Source organism: Leptosomus discolor, chromosome 9 (genome assembly GCF_034619465.1).
Source record: "Leptosomus discolor isolate bLepDis1 chromosome 9, bLepDis1.hap2, whole genome shotgun sequence".
NCBI classification, from domain to species: Eukaryota; Metazoa; Chordata; class Aves; order Leptosomiformes; family Leptosomidae; genus Leptosomus; species Leptosomus discolor.
In genome coordinates this window covers 49309812-49334900 of record NC_141399.1, presented here as the reverse complement: position 1 = coordinate 49334900, position 25089 = coordinate 49309812, and the positions used below count along the sequence as shown (strand labels likewise).

General features: G+C 58.5%; 1 protein-coding gene across 7 annotated transcripts; it reads right to left on the bottom strand.

Moving 5' to 3' along the window:
• Window positions 1–723: 723 nt before the first annotated feature.
• On the bottom strand, window positions 724–19709 carry PHKA1 (phosphorylase kinase regulatory subunit alpha 1). Of its 7 annotated transcripts, none has more exons than XM_086469842.1 (33): window positions 19632–19709; window positions 19303–19461; window positions 18709–18756; window positions 17991–18159; window positions 17549–17631; window positions 17260–17340; window positions 16733–16831; window positions 16472–16618; window positions 16100–16153; window positions 14370–14492; window positions 14183–14278; window positions 13388–13495; window positions 13106–13184; window positions 12545–12679; window positions 11364–11473; window positions 10618–10762; window positions 9597–9675; window positions 8992–9167; window positions 6852–7028; window positions 6367–6461; window positions 6027–6166; window positions 5720–5876; window positions 5473–5552; window positions 5196–5274; window positions 4977–5106; window positions 4487–4588; window positions 3955–4070; window positions 3579–3617; window positions 2514–2558; window positions 2089–2259; window positions 1491–1544; window positions 1149–1349; window positions 724–897 (listed from the first exon to the last, which is right to left on the bottom strand). In XM_086469842.1, the coding sequence occupies exons 1-33, from the start codon at window positions 19707–19709 to the stop codon at window positions 724–726; spliced, it is 3729 nt and encodes a 1242-aa protein (XP_086325968.1). The 7 variants fall into 7 exon arrangements, with proteins under 7 accessions (XP_086325968.1, XP_086325967.1, XP_086325972.1 ...); XM_086469841.1 differs by having other exon boundaries at window positions 2089–2346; window positions 2382–2558; window positions 9088–9167; XM_086469846.1 differs by having other exon boundaries at window positions 9088–9167.
• Window positions 19710–25089: the final 5380 nt, after the last annotated feature.

The following is a 25089-nucleotide window of genomic DNA, read 5'->3' as shown; positions in this document are numbered from 1 at the left end:
AAGCCCTGTCCTCAGCTTGGTGTCAACAGGGACCTGTTATCACCCTGGGATTGCTCCTGGCTCCCACAACCTCCCCAGCTCTGCGCACTTCCTCCCCCTAAAGGGGCCATGATGAGCTGCCTACTTCCAAGCAGCACAGCTGTGCCTAGGCTGGACAGTTTCAATTTTGGATATGCTGGGAGAGAGGCTCAGGCAGCATCCCCTATTCCTCTAACAAAGCTTTTCCATCAGCAGCAGGAAGAGCAAGAGCTCCAGCCTACAGTAGTATAAACCCCACAGATTTGGAATAAAAAGCAGCACAGAACAGGTTAAAAACCTCAAAACAGCTGGAAGCAGGAAGAGCATTAGCTGGCCAGGGAGCGCTGCAGTGCTGAGCACACATGGCTGGTGATGGGGACCCTTTCCATCTCCCTCAGAGGCCTCTCCGGGGGTGATGGCCCAGGAGGAGCTGTGCAGGCAGACACTGCTAACACAAGCAGGCTTCAAAGCTCAACCTTTCCCTGCCAGCCCTTGCTCCACAGGGTGCACACGGGCACAGGTCAGCGTACCATGTGTGCCACCTGTGGAGCTCCTCGGGAGAGCCACTCACCCACCAAGAGGCCAGGACTGGGAGGAGAGATGGCCACACAGGCTGCCTGTGAACTAGCCTAATGCCCATCTTTAAAAGCTGTATGAAACAACCCCCCTGTGACATCTGCAACCCAGGGAGAGGAGCTATGAGAGCTACTGCATGGAGCAGCCGTCGGTGGGCAGGAAGTCGTACACGTACATGGCCACCGACTTGGACAGGTAGGTCATGGTGCCAAACCGACCACTCGGTGCACTGTCGTACAGCAGGCTGCAGATGCCTGTCGTGGGATCCCTCTCCAGCATGCGGTCATCAGCACCCAGGGCTTTCTGGATTTTGGACAGGGAAAGAGAAAGGCAGCATTAGGAATAAGGGCGGCCCCCTCACCAGCTTTCACCCCAAGCATCCTCTGCTGCGCTCGCCGTGGGACACTGATGGCGAGCAGTGGGAGGAGGACACTACATCTTTGCTATGCCCCATGAACACAATGGAGGCAACAGGCAGGACCCTCCAGGTGGATGAACACTGCATAGCTGTGAGGAATGCAGCCAACAGCCCCTGCATGAGGCCTAGTCCATACCTGCTCCTCATAGAAGAGGTCGTTGGCTGTGTGCAAGATCTTTTCCACAGCTATAATGCCACCAATGGTGTGCACCTCCATGTCCACCAGCATGGTGAGCACTAAGATAGCCTCCACCAGCAGCTGCCTGTACTCTGGCTGGGGCACGCGGTTGAGGACTGACTCCACATGCACAGCAAACTTCATTTCCCCTGGGGTCATCTGTGAGGCAGGAAAAAGAAATGCACCTAGATCACTGTATCACCAGCACAAGTCCTGAGCTGGGCTGGGCACTCGCCCAGGGCAACCCAGGACCCAACACCAACCCACCTGCCCTGTTTCCCCTTCACATAAACCTCCTACCTCTCTGGTTGTTGAAGAAGGGAGAACAAAGCCCTCCACAGAGAGGCCATGGCACTGCAGAACAAGAAGGAGAGACTATCGTTATGGCCTGGAGAAGCACTGTGCTAAGACATGTAAGTCCAGCCCACCAACTCACTCCAACTTGAGCATTGGTGCATGCTGCCCACATAACCCCAGCTCCACCTCCTGACTCTGCACAGTATCACTCCTTCCCCATCAGCTCAGCATCAGTGGAAGCCCCCCTGAACACAGCACAGGGCTCTGCTCCCTGGCTTACCATGCTGAGGACAAGCTGTGCCCAGAGCTGCTTCAGCAGCGGCTCCAGCCCTGCCTCTGCCTGGCTAATGCGTAAAGCACCTGAGCAGACCTAGCCCCCCTCTGCAAGGGTCAGCACAGTATGAGGTATGTCCTGCATGCCTACAAGGCCGCTCCAGGGCTTCCCCAGCTTTCCAGGGCCAGTTGCAGGCCTTGTCCATGAAGCACGTATCTACACAACATCAGGGACCAGCCCCGGGTGCCTAAGTCCCCCTGGCAAGGCTGATGCCTGGGACCACAGGCTCACATGCACAGAGAGGAGCCAGCTAGATGTCCAGCTCACCTTCTGCAGGACCTTCCACACCTTCTGGTAGAAGCCCCCAGGGACACGGTTGAGGGCCCCATCCAGCCGCCGTCTCCGCTGCCACTGGCCTTGGCGGCTGTCCTTACTGCCCTGGTCTTCCAGCATGCTTGAAAAGGAGCCCTTGCCCAGCAGCTCGGAGTGCCCAGTGGACTGGGCAGACAAAACAAGGACCACAGAGACTGCTGCAAAGTTAAATACGCCGCAAGAACGCCAACCGCCACTGCCCAAGAGCTTGTGCTCACCCAGCCTGGTTCCTAGGGCAGAGCTGCTACACCCTCCCCCCAAGAAAAGCCCACCCTGCAGCCCTGGCTCCCTGCAGCACCCCACCCCCCAGGGAGCACAGCTCCTTTCTGCAGCCACAAACAGGACAGACCCCATGCGTGCAGCCAACAAACACAGGTTACCAGAGATGATTTCAGGTCCATGTCCGTGGACTGCAAGCTGAGGGGCTGAAGGAGAGAGAGAGAGAAAAATCAGACTGCGCCAGAGCAGGGCAGCCATCACTGCAAGCAGAGGAGCAGCAGCAGCATGGACAAAGCTCAGGTCACAGGGCAGTTATCCCTTCTGGGATACTTCTGCAGGGGCTGCAGTTAGCTGGAGATCGAGAGGTAGTTTTGAAAGGCGAGCTGCGGAAAGTCTCACGTTGGCATCAGAGAAGGACTGCAACAGGGCATGAAGCATCTGCAGGGCCCCTGCATGCCAGTGCTGCGGCAGCCGTGGGCTTGTGCTGGCCAGCACACAGAAGCAGGGCTGCTACTGCTCTGTTGGCTGGTGGCGTGGGCAGAGATTTAGTCTCAGGCAGACTGCAGGGCCAGCAGCAAGGTCTGGACCGTGCAGGCCCTGTCTCTTTGAGGACAGGACCCCTCCCAAAACTCAGGGCTCCTCCTGAAAACACACCAGGCACCAGAGGAGGTCTTTGTCATTTGTAGCTGGGCAGGAGCCTCTTCTCCTCAAGAAGAAATAGCTGGGGAGGCTACAGGCAGGATCTGTGATCACCAGTGAACTGCTCCGCAGGGCCACTGCTGGTCATGGCACTGGAAACATGCCATCCTGCTCAGCCAGGTTTGTGAGTATGAGGGAATCTATTTGGTCATAGCAGCAATCGAGCACAGCTCCCAGCTGGCTGTAATGCCAATACACCCATGGCTTAGAGAAGCCTTCCTCCCTGCCAGTCCAAACGCAGCAGGTCCTGCTCAAAGGTGAGCTCCCTGAAGGTTGCGGGGCAGTGCCAGCCCTGGGCCCCCCCAGCATGTTAAGCCATGCTGACCTCTTCCCGGAGAGCCAGCCTCCTTCCCAGTCCTGAACAGAGCAACCCTGGAGCTTGCCAAGAGGGGAAGCCAGCTCATTGCTGCAGCAGCTTGCTCAGCAGGTTTAAGAAACCTCGTTAACTCATGCATGCTCAGAAGCTGCCCTGGTGTGTGGCAGGAGGGATAAAAGCTGAGGCTGCAGGAGAACCAGGGTGGCTTCACCTTACTCCCAGTCAGAGACTGCCTACGTTTATCCAATTGCTGCAAGAGAAGAAGGAAATAAAGTTTCTGCTGCTGGAAGAGACCCACCAGGACACCAGCCATGCCTGGAACACCGCATGGTCCTCCCCACCCCTGTACCTGCTCAAGCACCCCTGTGCTCCTCCTGTACTGCACTGCCAGAGCAACCCCCACCCCCACTAACAGATTTATCCCAATTCTCCCCCCCAGGGAGCCAAAACGAGCTCCTGGAAGCAGCTGTAACCTCTCTGAAGCCCAGGAGCGAGCTCCCTTCTGCTCTCCCATCAATCCTGCCTGTCCTGTAGCTGCTTGTCACCCACAAAACCTGGCAGGAGCAGCCTGCACCACATGCCCTCACCTGTTTGATCTCACTTTTCAGCCTGATGATGCCAGCACGCTCAGGCTTGGTGGCCCCGACAGCCTCCACCTCACAGATGGAGATAGCAGTGGTGAGCGATGAGTCAACTGATCGCACTGGAGGGGAAGAGAGGTCTCGAGTGGGTACCATGGCTCAGGGCACGAATGCCCCTTGCTGCTGCTTGGGCACTGGTACCTCTGCACACTCTTGCCCTCTATCCCAACCAGCACCAGAGATCCACGACCACAGCACAGAACTGCTTCAATTTAGGCCTGACCGAGCCAAGTGCCAAACTAAGCAAAGCCCTATTTGCCATAGGACTCGGGCTTGATCCCAGGAAATCGGCTAAGCACCACCCTGCTGAAGAGCACAGCTTCTCACTGGACCACTCCAGTGCAGAAGCAGCCGCACTCTGAACACGCAGCAGGACAGGGACGTCCACCATAGGCAGAAACACCTGGAGCTGGCCACACTTTGCACCAGGATGCAGCTTTGCCCAGAGATGCTCTCACAACTCTGCTGAGAGACTCACCGCTCCTTTCCACCCCAAACTCCTTGCCGGAGAGGATGTGATAGAGGAGGCTCTTCATGTCTGACGGGCTGAGATTCATCAAGTTCTCAGTGGCTTCTCCAGCTGGAGAGAACAGAGTTGGGATGTTGTACCCCACTTCACAGTCCTCCTGGGACATTTCTACCCTGCACCTTATTCTGTTAGGAGGGGAAGCACCGGTTCAGGAGCTCATCCTCCACGGATGTGAACTAACTCCAGGGGTTGCCTACAACAGGGACTCTTCCCCATCCCAGCCCAACACATGCCTGAATAAAGACCGCAGTGAAATCACTTGCCTGTGCTGCCCAAGAACAGTCCCAGCTGCAGACCCTGGCACTTTCATGCAGGGTCTCGTCCTCGTGCCAAGCTGCCCATTTTTAACAGCACTTCTGTTAAAAGCTGCCCACTTTTAACAGGGCCACAAGCACCACAGCACCCACCCCAGCAGGGATGCTGTCCCCACTGCACATACCTGAGCAGCGCAGGGAGTGCGCCAGCTCCGTTGCCATCACCTGGATGATGAGCCCAATGCGGATGCGGAACATCTCAGCAAAAAGTGCAGGCTGTGTGCGTATGTACATAGCCAAGTACACCATGATCTCCTGGGGTGGGGGAAGAGGCAGATCACCCCACTGCTGCTAATTAGGGCAGACACCCAGCTGTGGGGTCCCTTGCCACCCCAGCCCCTCACCTGGGTGAGGATGGACACACTGAGGTTCTTCTCGCTGGCTTCATCAATGAGGCGAACGAGCTTCTCGTAGGGGATCGGGCTGGGGGGGAATGAACAGCAGGACAGGTGAAAGGTAGTAGAGCAAGCACTGCATCCCTCCCTGGTCTGTACAGCCCAGAAGGCCAGATACGGGCTGGGGACAGCCACCCAGAGCCGCTCCTGCCCATGGACTCCGGAGCAGCAGGCTCACGTCCAGTCCAAGCCAGCATGTGTGGGGAGGGAGAGGTGCCACACTCACGCAGAGATCGTCTTCTCACGTGGCTCTGGGGGTAGTCCCACTGTCAAGTGCTTCTGGTGAGACAGGAGGTCAGTGCAGGCCTGGGGACAGAAAGGGTCACCCTGGGCATCACCAACAGCTTAGGGTTTGGGGCCTCAGCACAAGGCAGAGGGAGACAGAGCTGATGAAGTCACAGTTCGCCTGCCCACTCTGCTGCCTCCTCCCTGACAGACCTCAGCCAGCTAGAGGCTGGCTGCACAGTCGCTACCTCGTCCAGAGCTTCCACCTTCTTCTTGAGGATGCCAGAGATGTAGCGGATCAGGGCCCACTGGCGCGTGTCCCCTACCCGCACGTACAGCTCGGTGAGGAGCTCCTTGACGGTGGGGCCAGGCTCACTATCAAGCCCTGTGTGCCACTCGGGCCCCCTGCAGTAAAGGAGATGCCAGGTTATAGCCAGCAATTTGCCCTAGAGCAGCTGCCTGGCAGCCCCCAGGCTTTGCGGGCTGGGACGCATGCGCGGATGCACCAGCTCTCCCTCTGCTCAGTGAGCCTTTAGGACTTGGAGCTCATCATACTTAAGGATGTGCAGCATGTAGAGAATGTCTGCTTGCTCCTGCAGCGTGGGGCAGATGCGCAGCTGGTCCACCAGTGCCTTGCAGTCCACATTGCCGTCCTCATCACGGGGCAGGTTCATCTCCGCATAGGGTGCATGGCTCTGGGGGGAGATCCATGCTCCTGATTAGCACCGCCAGCACCCCGCACCAAGTATGGTCTGGTTACGGAACCAGGCCTTTCACCCATGGATGTTCCCCCTCGCCAAACACTAAGCCTTCCCCGTTGCAGCCCCGCAAGGGTCCTTTGGCTCCAGCTGAAAGGGTGGCACTGCTCGGCCAGTCCAGGAGGGACAGGGCTCACCTTGCCATCCACGTCGTGCTGGTGGGGTGAACTCAGCAGCTTGACTGACTGCTGAGACGCCTGAAAGATCTTGCTGGGGACATACATCCCAACATCTAAAAGAAAGCCAAAGTTAGTGCAGACACTTCTCAACCCCAGCTACCACTGCTGTCCCCCAAACCACCTCACATCTGACACTCTGCTCCCCCAACAGACCCTGCAGAGAAGTCGGCTGTGGCAGAAGCAGCCCCAGCCCACCCTAACCAGAGGAACGCCACGGGGAGCTGCAACTGCTTCTCGTTCAGCAGTTTCCATGAGGACTGCAGAGGCACCAACTCCAAGACACTCCATGGCCAGGACTACCATGGTGGACACAACGTGCCTTTGCCTAGGTTGCTCTGCAGCCCATGGGGCCCTCCGCATCATGCAGCTGGGAAAACTCCCAAAGCACCTCAGCCTCAGCCCCAGGCTTGAGCGAAGGTGCTGAGGGTGCTGGAGTTACTCACTCTGGACATGAAGGTCCTTGGCCTTGGATGCCAGGGACATGAGGTCACGGGTAGTGTGGACAGCAGCCCGGAAGCGGCTCAGCCCTCCCCGCTGGGCGGTGGGAGGCAGGTTCGACTGGGGAACCGTGCGCTGCAGCAGGTGGTCCAAGTACTGAGCAACCTCATCGTACGTGTCCGCTGGAAGGGGAGGCAGAAGAGGGGGGGTTCAGCTGCTTTGCGCCGGGCCACCCCCAGACCCCAGAGAGCTCCCCAGCTGTGCCTTGGCGAGGGCAAAGCTCTGCTGGCTGCACAAAGCAACAATGTGAGGCTAGTGCCAGCAGTCAGATGGACAGACGAACAGTGGCAGCAGCTGGGCTCACAAAGCATGCCAGCCATGGCAGCCCTGTTCCTGCACTACTCTGCTGCCTGGACTCTGGCTGCCAGCTGGAGCCAAACTGGGGCTCCCTCCGAGTCACATCTGGACAAAGGGAGCAATGGGGCTGCAGCATGTCTGATCCAAACCTGCGCAAGGACAGCAGAGTCTGATGAAACCCTGCAGTGAAACCCTCACACTCTTTCTCTCCAGGGGAGAAGAGGAGGCACAGCCAAGGGCGGCCTGTCCAAGCAGCCACCGCTTAGGAGCACCCCAGCACAGCAAGGGCCTCATCCAATCAGGATAGAGGTGGGACAGGTTTTGCAGCAGTTATTTCTAATTAAAAATTACTAGTTCTTCCTAGGAGTTAAGAGGAGGAGTTACAGCTCCTGCCTTGCTCTTCACCCAGCCTCCAGCAGCTCCCATTTGCTCCCAATGCCACACTGGGAGCGCCAGAGCCACTGCTTCCTAACTGCAGCATGGAGGAGGGTGCTCAAAAGCCACGTCTCTGCTCAGCTGGGAGATAACAGCACTGCCCAGCAGTGAGGGCAATGCCCCAGGGTGGGAGATGCCATGCCAAGGCAATGCAATACAACACAGAGCTGTCAATACACTTCCAGCCAGTGAGCCAGGGCAAAGCCTCGCTGCCCTCCAGCTGACAGACAAGCTTCGTGGTATGTCTGCCCCAGGAGGTGAGCTGCAGACCGCATTCGAGGCCGACAGCACAGCATCCCCTTTCCACGCCTGGTGGGAACGCCTCCTGCCAGCACCTGAAGGCTTGGCTGGAGGAGTCCCCCAGACATCAGGCTTGAGAACATCATCCTGCCTGGCTGCAGCACCTGACCACAGGAAAAAACTTAAAACTGGACATCTTCTAGCTGCTGTCGAGAGGCTAGGCAGACTCTGTCTCTCACTGGGGCTAGGGCGGAAGCAGACACCTTGGAGAAGCCCAGGTGCAGCCTGCAACGAGACAGCAGGCAAAGCGAGAGGAGGGCAAAAGAAATAAATACTCAGAGTCACAGCAGTGCAAACATTGGCTACAGGAGCAGCAGAGGCAGAGCAGACTGATGGGAAGGCTGGGAAGATGACCAACACTAGTCATGCAGGAGGAGGATGGGCCCAGGCCTGCTTGCAAGGGGAGCAGCAAAACTTGCACCCCACCACGGTCTCAGGACAAGGTGGCTCCATCAAGTTGTGATAGGTCAAGGCCCTCTCAGGCACCCTATCCACAGCAGCAAGGCCTCCATTTGGCACCCACTGGAGCCACTCTGCCCAGGGATGGTTAAAGGCTGTGGGGAAAACAACACCAAGAGGTTGCTTGGGGACATGGTGGCTCTTCCCCACTGTTTCAGGCACTGTACCATCACTTTCTGCACTGCCACTTGCGCACCAAAGATCCTCAGCCAAATCTCCTGAGTGGAGTGAGGCTGCCGAGACTTCGCCTCTTCCCCATGCAACAGCATATGAAGGTCAGAGCGGCTTGTTCCAGAGCATCCTCCATGCTTTCCACGTCCACCAGCCTCAGCCCCGTCTGGCTGGGAAACCCCTCCGGTGAGAGTGCTACAACAGGTGCATCAATTCACCCAGTCCCACCCCACTGGTGTCACCATGAGCATCACACAGACAAGGTTAATTGATGGAGGATCAGATGGGAACAGAAACATGGTGAAAATCCAAGTATAGGAAGAACATGGTGGTGGATGCTGGCAGGGAGGTTGGGTGTTACGGGTTTATGGGTGAGTTTGGCATTTGCCACACCACAGCACCGACTGGTCTGTTTCCCCTTACCATCCTCTGCTATCTGCAAGCCATGCAGCCACTCCTTGGCATCTAGCTCCTCGAAGCTGTCAATGCTGAGCTCGTAACTCTTGGCAAAGACCTTACCCTCTGGCCCAGGGTCCATAAAGCTGAGGTGCGTTCGGCACGACGTTGTCAGGAACTCCGACAACTTACCCGTCTGGATCCTGGGCAAGAGGAGGGGAGGTCACACAGAGAGGAACTGGGAGGCAATACCCTTGGCTTTGCCTCCTGGATCCAGGGCAGGCCCTTCAGCATGGTGAGAAGCACTCGCCCAGGTGCATACACATGCCCCAGTGCCTGCTTTAGCTGCCTGCAACTCCTCCAGCCACAGGTGGGTATAGATGGGCTGCCCAAAAGCTATTAGAGGGATCCTGCAGGCACAGGTTTAATGGCATGAAGAGACACGTCCTCTTTTGCATCTCCTCTGTTGGGATTGTAGTCCTGGTGTGCATTTACAGCCTAGCATACCCAGTGTATCCTCCACCGCTTGTTCCCCAACAGATGACGCTCAGGCTCAGCAGGAACCCTCATAATCAGGCTCCCTGAGGCCACCAGCCCTCACCCCTCCCTGCACCCCAGGAAGCTGCACTCACCTTGCACCACCGAAATACCCGTCCTGCAGCTTCCGTAGCATTGCCAGCACTGTCGGGTGCACGCTGCTGCCAGTTTCATCTGTTGGGGATAGAGACACAGGCAGTCAGGCTCTCCAACTCAAACAAGCTCCCAGAAGGTAACACAGGGCCAGGTGGGCATTCAGACACACAAAACCCCATGGCATCGGCCAGACTCTTGCTTTGGGATGCACAGCCAGGCTGTGGCACCAAAAGCACCACCCAAAAAGGGAAATTCAGGACTATCCAGGTGTGATTCCAGGAAAACCAGGCCAAGATGCACTCCAGGCTCGTGGGATTTCACCTTGGACTGAAGCCGAGAGTACCAGACAGCAGCACCCAAACAGCCCCCTGCTCTGTCACTGGCTTTCACACAGGGCAGCAGAAGGGGTGCTGCCATCAGGGCCAGAAGACACCACAGCAAAGGGCATGCTCGAGACACTAAGGGGATTTCAAGTATACAAGGAGAGCCAAAAAGACCTGAAGGCAGAACAGAGTCCCAGGCTCATGAGGAAGCTGTGAACTTCCAGAGAAGCCAGTTTTGCTCTGCACCACTACATAGCTCTTTACTCCTTTTTGTTTGCTGCTTTCCCCTTCCTGTGGTCTAGGAAAGCCTTTAGCAGGTGGTTAGTCTTAGTGAAGAGTCAAGATACAGAAGGAGTCCCAAGAACTTTTACAGGGTTATTAGTTCTTTGGTCTTGCTCCCAAAAGGCCTCCCAACAAGCCTAGCCGCCCAGAGACTGAATAGCTTCGTGCCAGCAAACATCCCTTGAACTGCAGGCACTACTGCTTGACAGGCAGATCCACTAGCTGCCAGGACAGCTGCCAACTCAGTGTGTCTCCTTTGAGCAGTAAACTCTTTACAGGATGCTACTGGCTGTTCTAGCCCCACTATGTCCCCATTACCAAGATGGTCCCACATCTGCCCACCCCCTTCCTCCTGCAGAAGCTGCTTTGCAGGGCTGCTCTAACCAAAAGCCTTGCGAGGCCAGAGGATCTATACCAAGCATGGTGTGGGAGACAGGGAAGGTGATGGTTGGCTGCCCAGTCATCCTCCAGCGGCTGCAGAGGTACGAGAGGTCTGTCCTCAGCATCTCCACAATCATCTTGTTGTCGAGAGCCAGGTAGAACTGCTGCTGGTCTATGAACTGTGAGGACAGCAGGAGATGAGAGTGGCCCTTCCCACAGACGCTCAGCCAGGCCAGCCACACAGTGCACCCAGGGGAGATGCTCCTTTGCACTGACAGATCATCCCACCTCACCTCGTAGGTGCCAGTGCAATCTAGCAAGGGACCCTCAACCCCCAGGGCAGCTACTGGCTACCAGCAGACACAAGAAGGTAACACCACAGCTCAGCAGCAGCATTGCCCAGACAGTCCATGCTGTCCCCATCCCAAGCAAATACGCACTTCCCACAGTGTGACGCTTGCAACCCTGCTCATCCCCGCACCATGCTGGACACAGGGGACAGAGTGATCCCTGTCCTGCCATCAGCCTCCTCCTAGTGTCCTTGTCATGGTGAGCAAAGAGATTTTCATCCAATGCTCACCATCAGAACGCTGAAACCATCTCCCAGCACACACAGAGCCAGGACACACAGAGCTGGGGCTGCTCCACCCTCCCAAGCTGTTCAGAGGGTGTCAGGCCACCCCTGAGAACAACTCAAGTGTTCAGCCAGTGGAGAAACCTCCTGACCAGTTCCAGATCTCATGACAGCTGGGAATGAGCCCATGCAATGCCACCACCCACCTGCGGGGTAAAGGTAAAGATGTTCTTCCTGATGTTGTAGAGCTTGGAGGTCCCAAGGACACCCATGTGCCGGTAGGGCCGTCCTGTCAGGCACAACTGCTTGTTGCGGCCTAGGGGGGCAGGAGGAGGAGTTTTTAGTGCAAGATTCCTTACAAAAGGGGATGCAGCAGCAGAGACAGGTGTCTGTGCTACCAGCCAGCACGAAAAGGCTGGTTTGTTGCTGCGGTACCCCAGGACTGTGTCAAACTGGCGCAGCTCTAAGGGACAGTGATACTCTGTCCCCCACTCCTGCCCAGAGGGCTAGAGACACCCAGGCCCTCCCCAGAGACTCTTGTTGAAACATGGACATGCAGCCTGTCCTGACCTTTGCAACATGCTGCACCTCCAGGTCCTTGGGGATGTCAGAAGCTGAGGTTCCCCCCTGCACAGGGCTGGCTCCCCAAAGCTGGCAGCTCCATCAGTGTTCCCACTGCTCCTGGACTACTCCCAGAGCCCCGGATGATGCAGCAGCAGCATCACCCCTTGGTCATGTCAGCCCTGGCAGCTGCCAGGCTGCTCCCTTGCCTGATTTGCCATGTCACACTTGGCCTTTCGGTGGCTTAAATTAGCCAGCCTACGGTGGATCAGGTTTCTCCTTTGGCCCAGGCTGGGTCTCCAGCTCCTGCACAACAAGCCCCATCCCCAGGCGGGTGCAGCATCAGGGGAACAAGCATGCAGAGCTCTGAGCACACCCTCCCTTCACACTCAGCCCTGCCAGCCCTCCAACAACAACAGTCCTGCCTGAGCTAGAGGCTCTCTCAGCCAAGGACTACCAGGGGACCCTTCTTTGGTGTCCCCCTTGCCTCCCCCATTGAGATCTGGGTACAGGAACAAAAAGCTGGCTCCTGCCCACACCAGGTCCATCCTATATGGATCAGAGCCTCCACCTGTGCCTGGGGTGCCTGTGCAACTGCAACGCCAAAGCTTTGTGCTTTTCAGAATCACCCTGAATAGCACTGCCTGCCACCCCAGCTCCCCTTGGGCAGGAGTAGCTTTACCAGGCCCCGGAATGGATGGCAGAGCCCTCATCATCCAGGCAGAGAGCAGCGGGGCAGGACATCAGCATCTGTGAGCAGGAGTGCTGCGGGTGGGACAGACCCTTCTGCGCCCCCTTTGCTGCAGGAGCAGGGAGTTCAGCTCACCCAGCCGGGCATAGATGTGGCTGAGGATGCGAGCAGGCTGCACTCTGATGGGGTAGACATCTGCCACAGTCTCCACGTTGATGTCCTCCTTCCTCAGGACAGCCTTGATCCCCTCCGTCTCTGCCAGGATGCATACTGCGGAGGGAGGAGGACAGGCTCAGTGCAGCAGGGACACACGGGTGTGACAGCACTGCCCATGGCCTTTGGGGACACATACAAGGTGACATGTCACAGAGGCAGATGTTTGGGGTCCCTTTGCGAACCAGTTCCCAATGCAGAGGTCTGCCTTGCTCCTCCTAACACTCTCTACACCTAAGCCTTCCCTGCTGAGCAGCAGGAAGACGGGACAGTTTTCAGCCTCTCTGCAGAGGAGGCCGTAGCAAGTGATATCTCCCTGGGGCAACACAGGGTGGACAGACTTGCACCCCATCTTATACCCACCTTGCCAAGGCAGCCACCCAGCAAGCAGAGCCACCCCAGAGCCACGGCCATGAATTCCACACAGGTAGAGTCCCCATGCCTGCCAGGCACAGGGGTTTGGGACCAGTCCCTTTCCCTCACCTTGGACCACAACATCAGGCTTGGGGACAGTTGCAAACCGTCGGTTGAGGGGATCTATTTCACCGGGGGCTAGAAATCCCTGAGGAAAAAGAGGTACGAGAAGGTGAGCATTTCATGAGCATGGCAGAACAGGTCATGCCTATGGTCAACCCACCTTTAAGAGCTCCTGGGGGACGGAGGTGACAACTTCCCCACAGTAGGTAGCTCAGGGTGGTACCAGTTGCCCTTTCAGAGCTCAGAGCCTAGCCCCACAGCCCTCCCCAGCACCAGGGTTGACCATACCTCGGCCATCAGGCAGCCCAGGATGTAGAGGGACTGCCCCCACATGAGTGGCAGCTTGCCCATGGGTATCCTGTCCACAGTGTGGGGGTTCCTGTACTCCTCATCCACCTGGAAGACAAACCATGTCAGGGAGGGATCCACAGACACGGGATCCTGAAGGAAGCATCATCATTTTGAAGTCCAGCAGTTTAAGGCATAAAACAAAAGCCTACAAAAGCATTTGCCACAGAGGGTCCAAAACATCCTGGCTACATTCCTCCCCTCTTCTTGCAATTACTTCAGGCACCCGTGTCAGATCACAGATCGACCACCTGCTCAGACTGTGTTTGAGTTCCCAACATGGGCCATCCCACAGGAACCACTGACATGCCCCAGGAGCACTGGGGCGATGCTCTCGGATGCTGGCAAAGAGAGCATCTCTCCTGTACCACCTGGGCACCAGGAGGCTGTTGCTCTCAGCCCAGGCCCATGCAAATACCCTCACCACTGACCAGGACCTCAGCACAACCTCCTCAGCCCAGGTCTGTGTGTCCTGAGCTCTCAGAGGACTCTGACTCCAGGCTAGCAGACTGTCAGCAAAGCACCCTTTGTGTATGGAGGCCATAAATGCTTTGGGAAAGAAAAGTTTATTTATCCAACATGGTTTTATAACAGCCTCAAGCCACACTTTTTTCCTATGGGGTTTCCAAGCACTACACGCACCGCTTTACTAACAATTCGGGTTAATAAGCAGTTAAAATCTAGTTATCTGGTAATGAGACGTTCCTGCACCCACTGTAGCTCAGGACTGCTCACCTTGTCTGGTGGGACGCTGTACAGCTCTGGCATCAGGTGCACCCCATTCTTCCCCTTGATAAGAACTCCCTCAAGGGCTTCCCGGTACTCCTGCACCTGAGGAGAGAGGAGAGAGGATCTGACCCTGGTCACGGCTCCCTTGCCAGGGACTTCTTTCCATTGGCCCAGCAGGTCCTGCCTGCCTCACCTGCTCCATGTTTCCACTGAAAATCCCATCAATGATCAAGTATGCCCAGAACAGAGGCCACTCGCACTCGATGTTCTCAAACAGCTTCAGCTCAGCAGGTTCGTAGTAGAGGCGGTTGGGGTCCTGCAGGGAGGGCATGACAGCAAGGCAGGTGGTGGGTGGCAGGATCCTCTCAAACTGACAGGGCTCCTACTTCCCCCCTGAGACCCAAATGCCCTCCCAGTCCTCCTCTGCAGATGATGGCTGAGACAGAGCTGAAAAGCAGTTTCACCTCCAGGCTGTGTCCTTTCCATCAGACACCCCCTCCCAAGCCCCTTGCACTGATACTGAAGGGCCTCACCCTTCCTGGGCAAAGGGAGCCTCCCCAGTCTCCAGGACAGCACCCCAGAGCTTTGTACCACAGCACAACATACCCCTCGCTGCGCTGGGGACACCTGCATCCCCTTCGCCTTGCCTGCTCTGCCCCAACCTCTCAGCACCTGCCTCCTCCAGCATTACCAGGCTGGCCCAGCCGGGTGTGAGGGCTTGGGCTGGTCACACAGGGCCAGAGAGCAGGGCCTCTCCTGCCATTTGGTGCAACTGTGAGCCTGACATGAAGGAAGCAGTCTGGATGGAAAGCTGCCTTCGCCAAATCCTCCCACCCCAGATGGGCATGGCGTGGTGCCCCAAGGGACCTAGGCTCAACCCTCCTTGCTAACTGCTTTAATTCTGTTTGCTATAGAGAGAGAGAGCTGGCCTTAGCAGACTGTCAGACAGAGAGGACAGCAGGGACACAGGGAGCAGATGTTCTCTATAGGGCCTGCACACCGGGCTAGAACTCCCAAACTCCCATTTGACTCCAGCCAGCTGCAGTGCCTCTGAAGACAACGCCGCCCTTCCTGTGCCTCACAGCTCCCCAGAAGTTATCCATGGCTTTGTGCACTGGTAAAGCTTGTGAGCGCTGGGAAAGTCGGACTGGAGATACTACCGCTCTTCTCTGTCTCTGAAGAGACACAGCCACACACGCTGCCTACTATGGTCAGGTCTGAAGAGGCACAGCAGAGAAGCATTTAGAGGCACTCATGACCAAAAGAGTCCCACCAAGTTATGGGCCCAACAGCCGGTGACAATTTAAGAGCCTCCAAGTACCACTTCCTAGTTTTGTGGTTATCAAATGTGACAGTTGCTAATGAAATTTTCCTGTTCCCCCGCAGCAAGCAGCAGAAGAGTCTCCGCTCACCCTGCTGAGAGCCAAGTATGGCAGTAGACAAGCTGCCTGCTGTCCTGGGAGAGGCAGAAGCAGCTTTGTGACCTCCAGTGCTGCCACAGAGCCGAGGCCATCAGGGAGCAGCACTGCACAGTCACCTCTGCAGGCCTCTGGCCCTTGCTCAGGGCTTGTGCAGTCCTGGGAGAGCCAGGGAAAAAGCCCATCTCAGCAGGGCTCCCATACGGGGCAGCGGTCCCATCTTGCCCCAGCCTAAGAGGTACACAACAGTCAGGTCCCAAGATGCAGGCAGAGCCTGCATCTGCTATGGGTGTGGGTGGGACGTTCACCTCTGCAATGGGCTCTGGCATTTTGGGAAGCCTTGCCCAAACCCATGACACTGCCTAGGGCTACTCAGGGCTCTCATCTTCTCAGTGCTCCCCACCACAGCCTTTGTGCTGCACCCAGGGGAGGCTGCAAATGCAACCCAGGGCACCTGCTTCTTGGCACTCAAGTTCTGGCAGGTGGCAAGGCTGGGGACATTTACCTCTTTGGGGGTCCTGTATCCATCCCGGAGGAAGCGGCAGCACCCGTAGCGCCCCTGAAGGGAAGGAAAGAGGTGCTGAGCAGGAGGCACAGCATGAGATACCTTGGACCTTCAATACAGAAGCACAGGGGTGTCTCCTCCAGCCAAATACCCCCATGCTTGCTCACCAAGTGCTCAGGCACCATGATCATGGCATAGGGCCACAGCACACAGGACTGTTTCTTTGCATACCCCTGCCACAGGTCATGGAGACTGGGAGAGGACATGCCCCAGCATCCTCTCAATAAGCACGTTTTTGGGGAGAAAAGGGCTACAACAGTTTGCATTGCAGCTGTCTCTTGGGAAGGGCAAGACAAGGGCAGAGCTGCTCACCTGCAGCTTCGTGATGATCTCTTGCTTGGTGATTTCCACCAGCTCACTGTCCTCCACAGCGAACGCTGGGTAGGAGATGACAGAGAGCACACTGGCATCCACTTCCTTGGATGTGGAGGCCCTGGGCAGCATCGAGTGGAGGATGGACTGGGCAAAGGGGAAAGAGGGGTGGTTAGGTTGCCAGGCCAGGTATTGTTCACACCACAAGCCCAGCAGATCGTAGTTCATCCTGCAATGGTGTAAAGGCCATGCAGATCTCACCTGGCAGTGCTGCACCTCATCTGACAGCACCTGTATCACCGACTGCGGGCCTCCCTTTGCTCCAAAGAGATCCAGCTCATCCAGCGCCTCCAGGGCAGCCTGCAAGCAGGGCAAGACCCAAAGCAGCAAGTCCTCCACCACGCTGCTCATCTGTAAGAGCTCTCACCCCATGCCAGCCCTTCTGTGTAACACACTTCCAAAATTTAAATCCTGCTGCAGCTGCACAGCATCTCTGGTCAGAATGTGACCACAACTCCAAAGCCACAGGTAGCCAGACATCAACAGGGCCCTGGACATTTCTGCCACACACCTCAATCAATTTCTCACTCCCAGTTCAGGAAAAACTCAGGCAAGAGGGGCGCAGTTTTATCCCAGCACACAAGAAGAAAGGTTTTCCTCCCCAGGAACCTATCAGTGCATGAGGCATTGAGCCTCAATAGTTCAACACGCCCAGCCTTCCCTGTAAAAAAGCAGAACGGGGCCACTGGTGCCCCCCGACACCTGCCCAGCACTTCTACCCAGCTCACCTTGGCCATGCCAACGGAGCTAGCATTCAACTCAGTGATGCCCTGGTTCGTCTTGTCCCCACGCTCCCATATCCCGAAGTCCTGTGCAGAGGCAGTGGCACATTAGAGTAGGCAGCAGTTCAGAGCACACCCAGAAAGCCTTCGAATCCCACCCATCGGTGGTGCTCCCAGCAGGTGCCATGGGTCTCTGCCTGTCAGGGATCAGGAGGGACCCACAGCTGCCCCTAGACACCAGCCCACCACCTGCACCCCTGAGGCACACTTCTCTTCCCCAGCATGGGCTACCCACCGCAGTTTTGTAGGCTGCTTCAATGTAGAACACGAGGTTCTGGATAAAGTTGACTTCATCCAAGCTGTGAATTATGTGGAGGCCTGAAGCAGGGGGAGGAATTCACATTAGATGCTCCAAGCCCACAGGCATTCCTAGGAAGGGACTGCAGCAACCCAGGCTGGACCTCTCCTCACTGCGTGCCTGCCCCATGGAAGCCACATCCTGGCCGGCTCCCATCCCCACTCCCACCGCTGGGGCTTCAGGCAAACAGGGGCTCTTAGAAAGATGGAGACTGAGGGGCCCAAATCCACTTCAGGTGCTGTGAGTCTAAGGAAACAGTGAGGTTGGTGAGGCTGACACAGCAGCTTGGCACCCCAGAAACTGCACCCAAACTGAGAACGTGGAGAGCCCTGGAGATCAGCACACTCAAAGCTGCAATGGCATCCCCCAACAGCATCACCTGAGGCTGTCATTTGCGCCAGCATGAGCAGGTAGAGGGAGGTGGCATCCATCTGTAGGTGACCCCACTCGTGGTCCCCCACCACAGTGGCACAGGTGTGGGTGTTGTACTTGGCATGCAGGCAGTCCCTGGTGCTCTGGCTGTACTTGAATGCCTCCACCTTGTCCACCTTGAGAAGGGCAAGGAGACACAGGTTCATCAAACCCTGCCTCCAGAGAGTATTGGCAGCCTCAGAGCCAAGGACTGCCCCATGCCATCAGGCCAGCATGTGGAGCTGTGCCCAGCAGGCAGAAATCCTAAAGCCCTGGGCTGAGCCACTCCACACACCAAGGCAGTGAGTGCAGGCTCACGTGCCACCCTAGTGCAGGGCTGCAGCTGTGGAGGGCCCAAAACCGCAGTTGCACCATATGGAGAGAAAAAGGTCACCCCAAATGCCCTCAAGAAAAAGAGCTGCAGAGTCCCAGCACCAGCCAGACCACAAGACAGAGAGCAGCTGGCAAAGGCTCCACTGGCCCCCAGCCTGCAGCACTGGGACTTCCATCACACCAGGGACAGATGCCAAGCCAGAGCTTATTTCAAGACTTGCTGTAAGGGGGCCTTCCCTCCGCTCGTCAGGGAAGGCTGGGGAGAGCTGGCACAGCTGAGACCAACCATCTTCGTGGCAGAGCTGGACTTTGAGGAGACCACTCGACTCTCGGAGTTGCTTCCCAGTCCCTACCTGTCTCATCATGCACTGGAGCAGCCCCCGCATCAGCTTCACCACACTCTGCAAGAACAAGGAAAACAAGACTGTTAATCCCCATGCAGCCAGGAGAAGCCCTGACTCAGGATCAGCTGGCCACTGACCTTTGCAGGGCTCCGGCATCTGTAATCAGAGCCACTGCTCACATTTCCATGGCCCCTGCTTCCTAGGCGATAGCAGAAGGAAGCAAGATTTCTTGACCTGCCAGCAAGGCCAAGCTGTTGTCCTGTGCAGGGGGAGGTAGGGCACGGCTGCAGGACTCAGCTCTCCAGCCCTCGGGAGAAGGGCCACATCCCCAGATCACCCCAGAGCCAGAGGGCTGGACCCTCCAGCTGGGCTCCGGCACACTCTGGGAAGAGCAGACTCTGACATCCCCTCCTGTTGCCCCCGCGCCTGGAGACAGCCCCATCCCCATCCTCACCGCACAGCCTGCCGTGGCCATTCGGGACAGAGCTGGGCCACACCAAAAGCAAATCAGCCGCGAGGTGCTGGCTGGCTCCCATTTGCCACCGGCCAGGCTGGGACGGCCGCGACGGGCCCTCCGGCTGCCTCCCGCCGGCTCCCTCCTACCTGCTCCAGCTCGTAGGCCTTGGCCTTGTCCTCGTCGCGGTCGGCATTCTTGCGGTAGGCCAGGCCCAGGCCCCAGACAGCGAGGATGCTGTAGACGTTGTCCCGGACCCAGGCGTCCCGGTGGTCGGCGCTGGCGGGGAGCAGGCCCGTCACCGCGTCCTGCGGAGGGGACACACACCGAGGGGCCGCGGCCCCCTTTCCCAGTTAACTCCGCCTGACCCGGCCTGCAGGGTCGAGCGGCGGCTCCCCAGGCCCGGGGGTCGGCTCGGCACACCGGGGCCCCGGGGCCCGCAGCGAGGTGGACTCTGGACCCCCCGCAGGCCCCGCACCTGGTGCCGGAGGATGGTCTGCTGCACCAGGCGCCCATAGCCGTCCAGCCGCACGCCCGAGTTGCTCCGGCTGCGCATGGCGGCAGCAGGACCGGGCGGGCACGGCGCTCACCGGCACTGAGGGGACCGGGCCGGACCGCCCCGCCCCGCGCCCGGGTCCTGGCAGCGCCCCCGCCGCGCCCTGCCTCGCGGCGCCGCCCGCTCGGTGCCGCCAGCGGCGCTGCCCCGGCACCGCGGCACTCCGAAGCAGCCCCCCTGCCCGCGCTGCCCCGCGCTCTCCGCCGGCGGCGGCGGTCCCGGCCCGCGGGGAGCTCACTACACAGCGGTCAGGACCCGCCGCCGTGGCGGCCCCCGTGGGAGGGTGGGAGGGAGGGCGGCGGGCGGCGACCCCTGCTGGAGGAGGTCGTGCGCGCTGCGGGCGAACCACGGTCACGCGTGCGGGGGTATGGACGAACGCACGTACCGGTGTGCGCCCATGGGCGGGCATATATACGGTGTGCACCCATGGATGGACACACGTACCGGTGTGCGCCCACGGGCGGGCACATATACGGTGTGTACCTATGGATGGACACACGTACCAGTGTGCACCTATGGGCGGGCACACAGATACATGTACCCGTGTGCACCTATGGATGAGCACACAGACACACGTATTGGTGTGGAACTGTACAGACAGACACACAGACACATCTGCCAATGTATGCACACAGATGGGACACACGGACATGCATGCTGGTGTGGGTGCGTGGACAGACACACAGACATGCGTATGGACAGAGACATGGACATGTGCATAGGTGTGGACATACACACACAGAGGCACAGACATGCACACACGTGCACACATATGGGTATGCATGCATGCACACACCTACCTGCACAGGCACGCATGCACAGGCAGATCCATATGTGCACACACATCCATGCACACATGTGTACACACCTGTGCATACATACTCTTGCACTTCCATGTGTACACAGCACACATGGCACATACAGGCACACACACGTACACACATACAGAGATAGGAATACACGCACATGCACACATGTGTACACACATAAACATGCACATGCACATCTATACATGCGTAGACATACATACAAACACACACACTTCCCATGCACATACATAATCATACGCACGCACACACGCACGTACGCACACACACATTTATATACACACCAACATGTATAGGCGCAGGCATACATGTGCGTATGCACAAATGCTCACACACACACAGGCGCACTGGCAGTGTGCGGGTGCAGTGGGCTGCTGGGGACCGCAACACCCCTTGCCCTGGGGACCCGTTTGTGCAGTGGGGGCCAAGCAGGTGCTGTGGCGGCCTCAGCACCCATCAGGCACGAAGCAGGAGGCCACGGCTGCCAGGTGCCACCCTAGGGTTTGCGTGGCCCTGGCACACATGTGACCCATCTTCGTGCAAGCAGGCAGGGGCAGGAAGCTGCCGGATGCAGGCAGGGGGCAGCGGGTTTATTGCCTGCTCAGAGCATCGGGAGCGACTGAGCCACGGCGCTGCCCCGGAGGGCTCGGGGGGCACAGTCCTTCCCCAGATCAGCCCCACAGGGCACACAGCTGACAAGGAGTCCTGTCCCCGCGGTGAGCACTCGGCGCACCCCAGTCTCTGATCTCCGCTGGTCCCAGTGCAGGGTGGGCTTTCCTGGGGTTGCTGGTGGCTGTCAGCACTCATACTGCGGTGGGGCACAGCGCCCGGCCCTATGGGGCAGAGCAGCCGTGAGCACTGTGCCCTGGAGAGGGGGCATCCCCAGGCTGGGGACACCCAGGGAGAGGCAAAGCTGGGCTCTGCTGGGGCTTGGCCACAGCAGGGTGCCAAGACTGGCGGCGCTGGGACTGGGAGACACCAGAACCAGGGCACATGGGACATCCCTGGACTGAGGGCAGTGGGGAGTCGTGTAGGGGTGGGGGGGTCCCAGGGTGGCAAACTCCCAAAAAGCTGAGGAGGCTAGTGGGGTTGGGGTACTTGTTGGACCCCACGGACAGGGAGACTGGGGAACATGGGGGGGACCAAGGACTGGAGACACTGTGGGGACGGAAATGTGTGCGGAGTCCCGGGGTTGCAGGCTCAGCTGGGCAGGGGGTGATGTGGGGGATGGGCTGGGGTCCCTACTCACCTGCAGGCCCTGGTGACGCACTCTAGGCCGTGCCGGCAGTGGGCACCCAGGGGTCTGCTGCCCACCATCCTCCAGAAGGGTGTCATGCGGGGCAGCCGGGGTGCTGCATGCTCCCCTGCCCCCTGGGTCTCCTGCAGCATCCAGAGGGGCAGACGGCGTGGGGAGGGGGGTGCTGAGCCCCCCGGATCCCGGCGCCCCCCCCCTGTTCCCAGACCCACCTGGAAGGAGCTGGGGAGAAGCAAGAGGAGGGAGAGGAGCAGTGCCAGGCCGGTGACAGTGCCCAGGGGCCCCCCCCTGGCCCTGCCACCTTGGCCAGTGCCTGGCACAGGGAGGACTGAGGCTGCCATGGTGCTGCCGACTCCAGCCGTCCGGCGCCTCTGCTGGGCACTGCTCCTCCCCGGTCACAGCACTGCACAAATATTTGAGCGGCCCCGGGTGGCGGGACAGCCCCTTGTCGTCACCCCACCCTGCACCCAGCTGGGGGCTGCCAGCACCTCTGCGGGCCATGCACGGGCACCCATGAGGCGCCTCATGCCAGGGCATCACAGTCAGCCTCCAGCTACAGCCCCCGGCAGGGTGCCCAGGGGGCAGCTGCACTCCACGGCTGGGTGAACTCCACATCTGGTGTCCCCATGCAATACCTGGCCCAGATTTGCCCCAGCACTGCTAGGGCATGTGGGGCAGGTCATCCCCTCCCTGCCTGGTGTCACCCCAGGGGATGGGGCATCTGAGGTGGCAGTGACCACTTGGGATGGGCAACAGGAGAGGTAGTGAATGGGGACTCAGTGGAGACAGAGCAAAGCCCCAGTGGAGGGGTTGGAGCAGAAGGGCTGAGAGTGGGGCGGGAGGGAGCAGGTGTAGGCTGGTTGGCCTGGGGGAGAACAGGGGGCCAGTGCAGCCCCCAGCACGGGCAGCAGACCCACAAGCAGGACACTTGCCACAGTGTGGGGTGGGGGCATGTCCCCAAAGCTGGGGTTCCTGCAGGGCTGGCACCGATGGGGTTTGTTTGGCTGTGTCTGAGGGATTTTCATGGCTGTGGGACCCACAGGAAGAGCCCCTCCCCACAAGGTGCACCAGGCTGAGGCCCCCACACCCTCCACTTGGTTCTGCTCTGGCAGCCCCAGCACTGACAGCGCTGATGTAGGCACAGTGCCAGGGTCAGCTGGGGACAGTGGCTCTTTCCCTGAACTGCTGCTGTTCCTCTGTCCCTTTGGCAGCACCTGTCCCCACCACCAGTGCAGACGAGATGACACTGCTGGGGCAGCTCCTCGCTGCCCAGGGGTACCCTGGGAAGGGGTCTAGCCCAACAGGCACAAGAGCCTACTGGCACAGTGCTGCATCCAGGGACAAAGGTCCTTGACAAACAGACCCCAGTGCCCGTCCATCTCTGGGCACGCAGCAGGTTCAAGGGGTGCCTGCAGAAGGCTGGGGCGTGGGTCCCTGCCAGCAGTAGAACTGGCATCCAGTAGTGCCCAGGGCTGGGAGCGTGCCCGGCTCTCATGCCTTTCATCATCACTTGCCTGGATGAGTCAACACCACAGGCTTAATGATTGACAAGGGAAAATATTCCCCCCTGGGGTCAGGTCTGCAAGCTTCCAAAAAAGCAGAAGACATTCCCCTCCCCACAACCTCCTGGCTGGAGGTGGCCAGGGTGTGGCCAACCAGTGACAAGGGGCAGGAGAGGAACCTGGGGCTCTGCAGCTTCTCACTCTGCCAGGATAGGGCAGGAACTTTGGGGCTGGTGGGTAGGAGAACTGGGCCTGGCAGCACCCTGCCCCACAGCAAACACCCACAGGAAGGAAGAAGTGCTGAAGCCTTCCCATGGAGCTTGGACCAGCTTTAACAGATGGGGCTGGAGGCCAAGGAAGAGATGAGACCCTGGCAAGAGCCATGAGCTGCAGATGCAGAGGGAGTATTCAGCTGGGGACAAGCATTACATCTGTCACCCATGTCTTGCTGCTCAAAGAAGGGGAACTTTACCCCAGCTTTGCAAACACAGGGCATCGCACTCAGGAACAGGCAGGCTAGCCTGCAGACGCCTTCCCAAAATAACCCTGGCAGCCAAATGCCTGAGCCACAGTGACAGACAGCCCAGAGAGACCCAGCTCATTCCCCCCCCCCGCCCCCATAGTCCCCTGGAAGCTGACCCATATAGAGGTATGTGGGGCATCTCTTGTCCCCAGCCCCACCAAGGCAGCTGCCTGCAGCCACATCTGGTCCCCACATCTGGTGTGTCCCCCTCCCGCTCCAGGCACATCTATGCTCCAGGGATTTACCCCCTCCACACAGCAGGGAGCAGCACCCACCCCCTCCAGTGCAAGCACAAGGGTGGCTGCACAGTGACACAGTCTATGCCAGCCTGTTCTGGGGGCACTTGCTGCACCCCAGGGACAGAGCAAGAACAGGCTAAGATGGTCTTTAGCAAAATCCATCAATTTATTTATTTACCAAGTCAGCAATAAATAGAGGAAAACCAGGCAGCAGGGGTGCTGGGAGTGGGACTGACCCCTCCAGGATCGGGGACAGGCCAGGAGCCCAGCAAAGCCCATGCCCCATGGGAGAGCAAGGGTGTGAGAAGGCAGAGGGGCACTGCGACGGGGGTCCGACCCAAGCCCTACAACAGGACAAGCTGAGGAAGTGAAGGACAGGGGTGGCAAAGGAAGCAGCAGGCAGAGCACAGCACAGGCAGCTGCCTCACCCCAGCACTGGGAGCAGAGCTGGCAGCTCAGGTCCCTCCAGTTTTCACAGCACCCCAGAGCAAACCTGCAGGTGAGGAGAGGGGCTTTTCCCCCTCCCTAGCTCAATTCCCAGCCTGGTGACATACTGCCGCAGCTAGGACTAGACAGGATGGGTGCATGTGAGCTGGGAAGGAATCCCATGAGCAGGGTTATGCCGGATACTGAGGGCACCAGCTTGGTGCCAAGCACAGGGACACCTGAACCGCTCACCCGCCCTGCCCTGGCTCCACCAGGAGACCCAGCCACCTCCTGAGAGCTTCATGCTCCAGTCCAGGTACCCATCTCTTCTTTCAGAGCATCAGGCCAAGCCTCCCAGCCCCTCAAAAACAGGCAGCAGCCATGGGGCTGCAGGAAGGACAGATGCCACAGGGCAACCGCCCCAGCACAGGCTCCTGCCTTTAAAAACCTACAATTCACATAAAACTGCCATTGTAAAACCTTCCCACAGAGCAGTACCACACAGGGAGGGGGGATGAACTCATCCCAGGCAGAGCAAGACAAACCCTAAAGTCCAGATCCAGCAGGGACAGGCAGAGCCTGGGGGTGATGTGCCAGGGCAGCAGGTG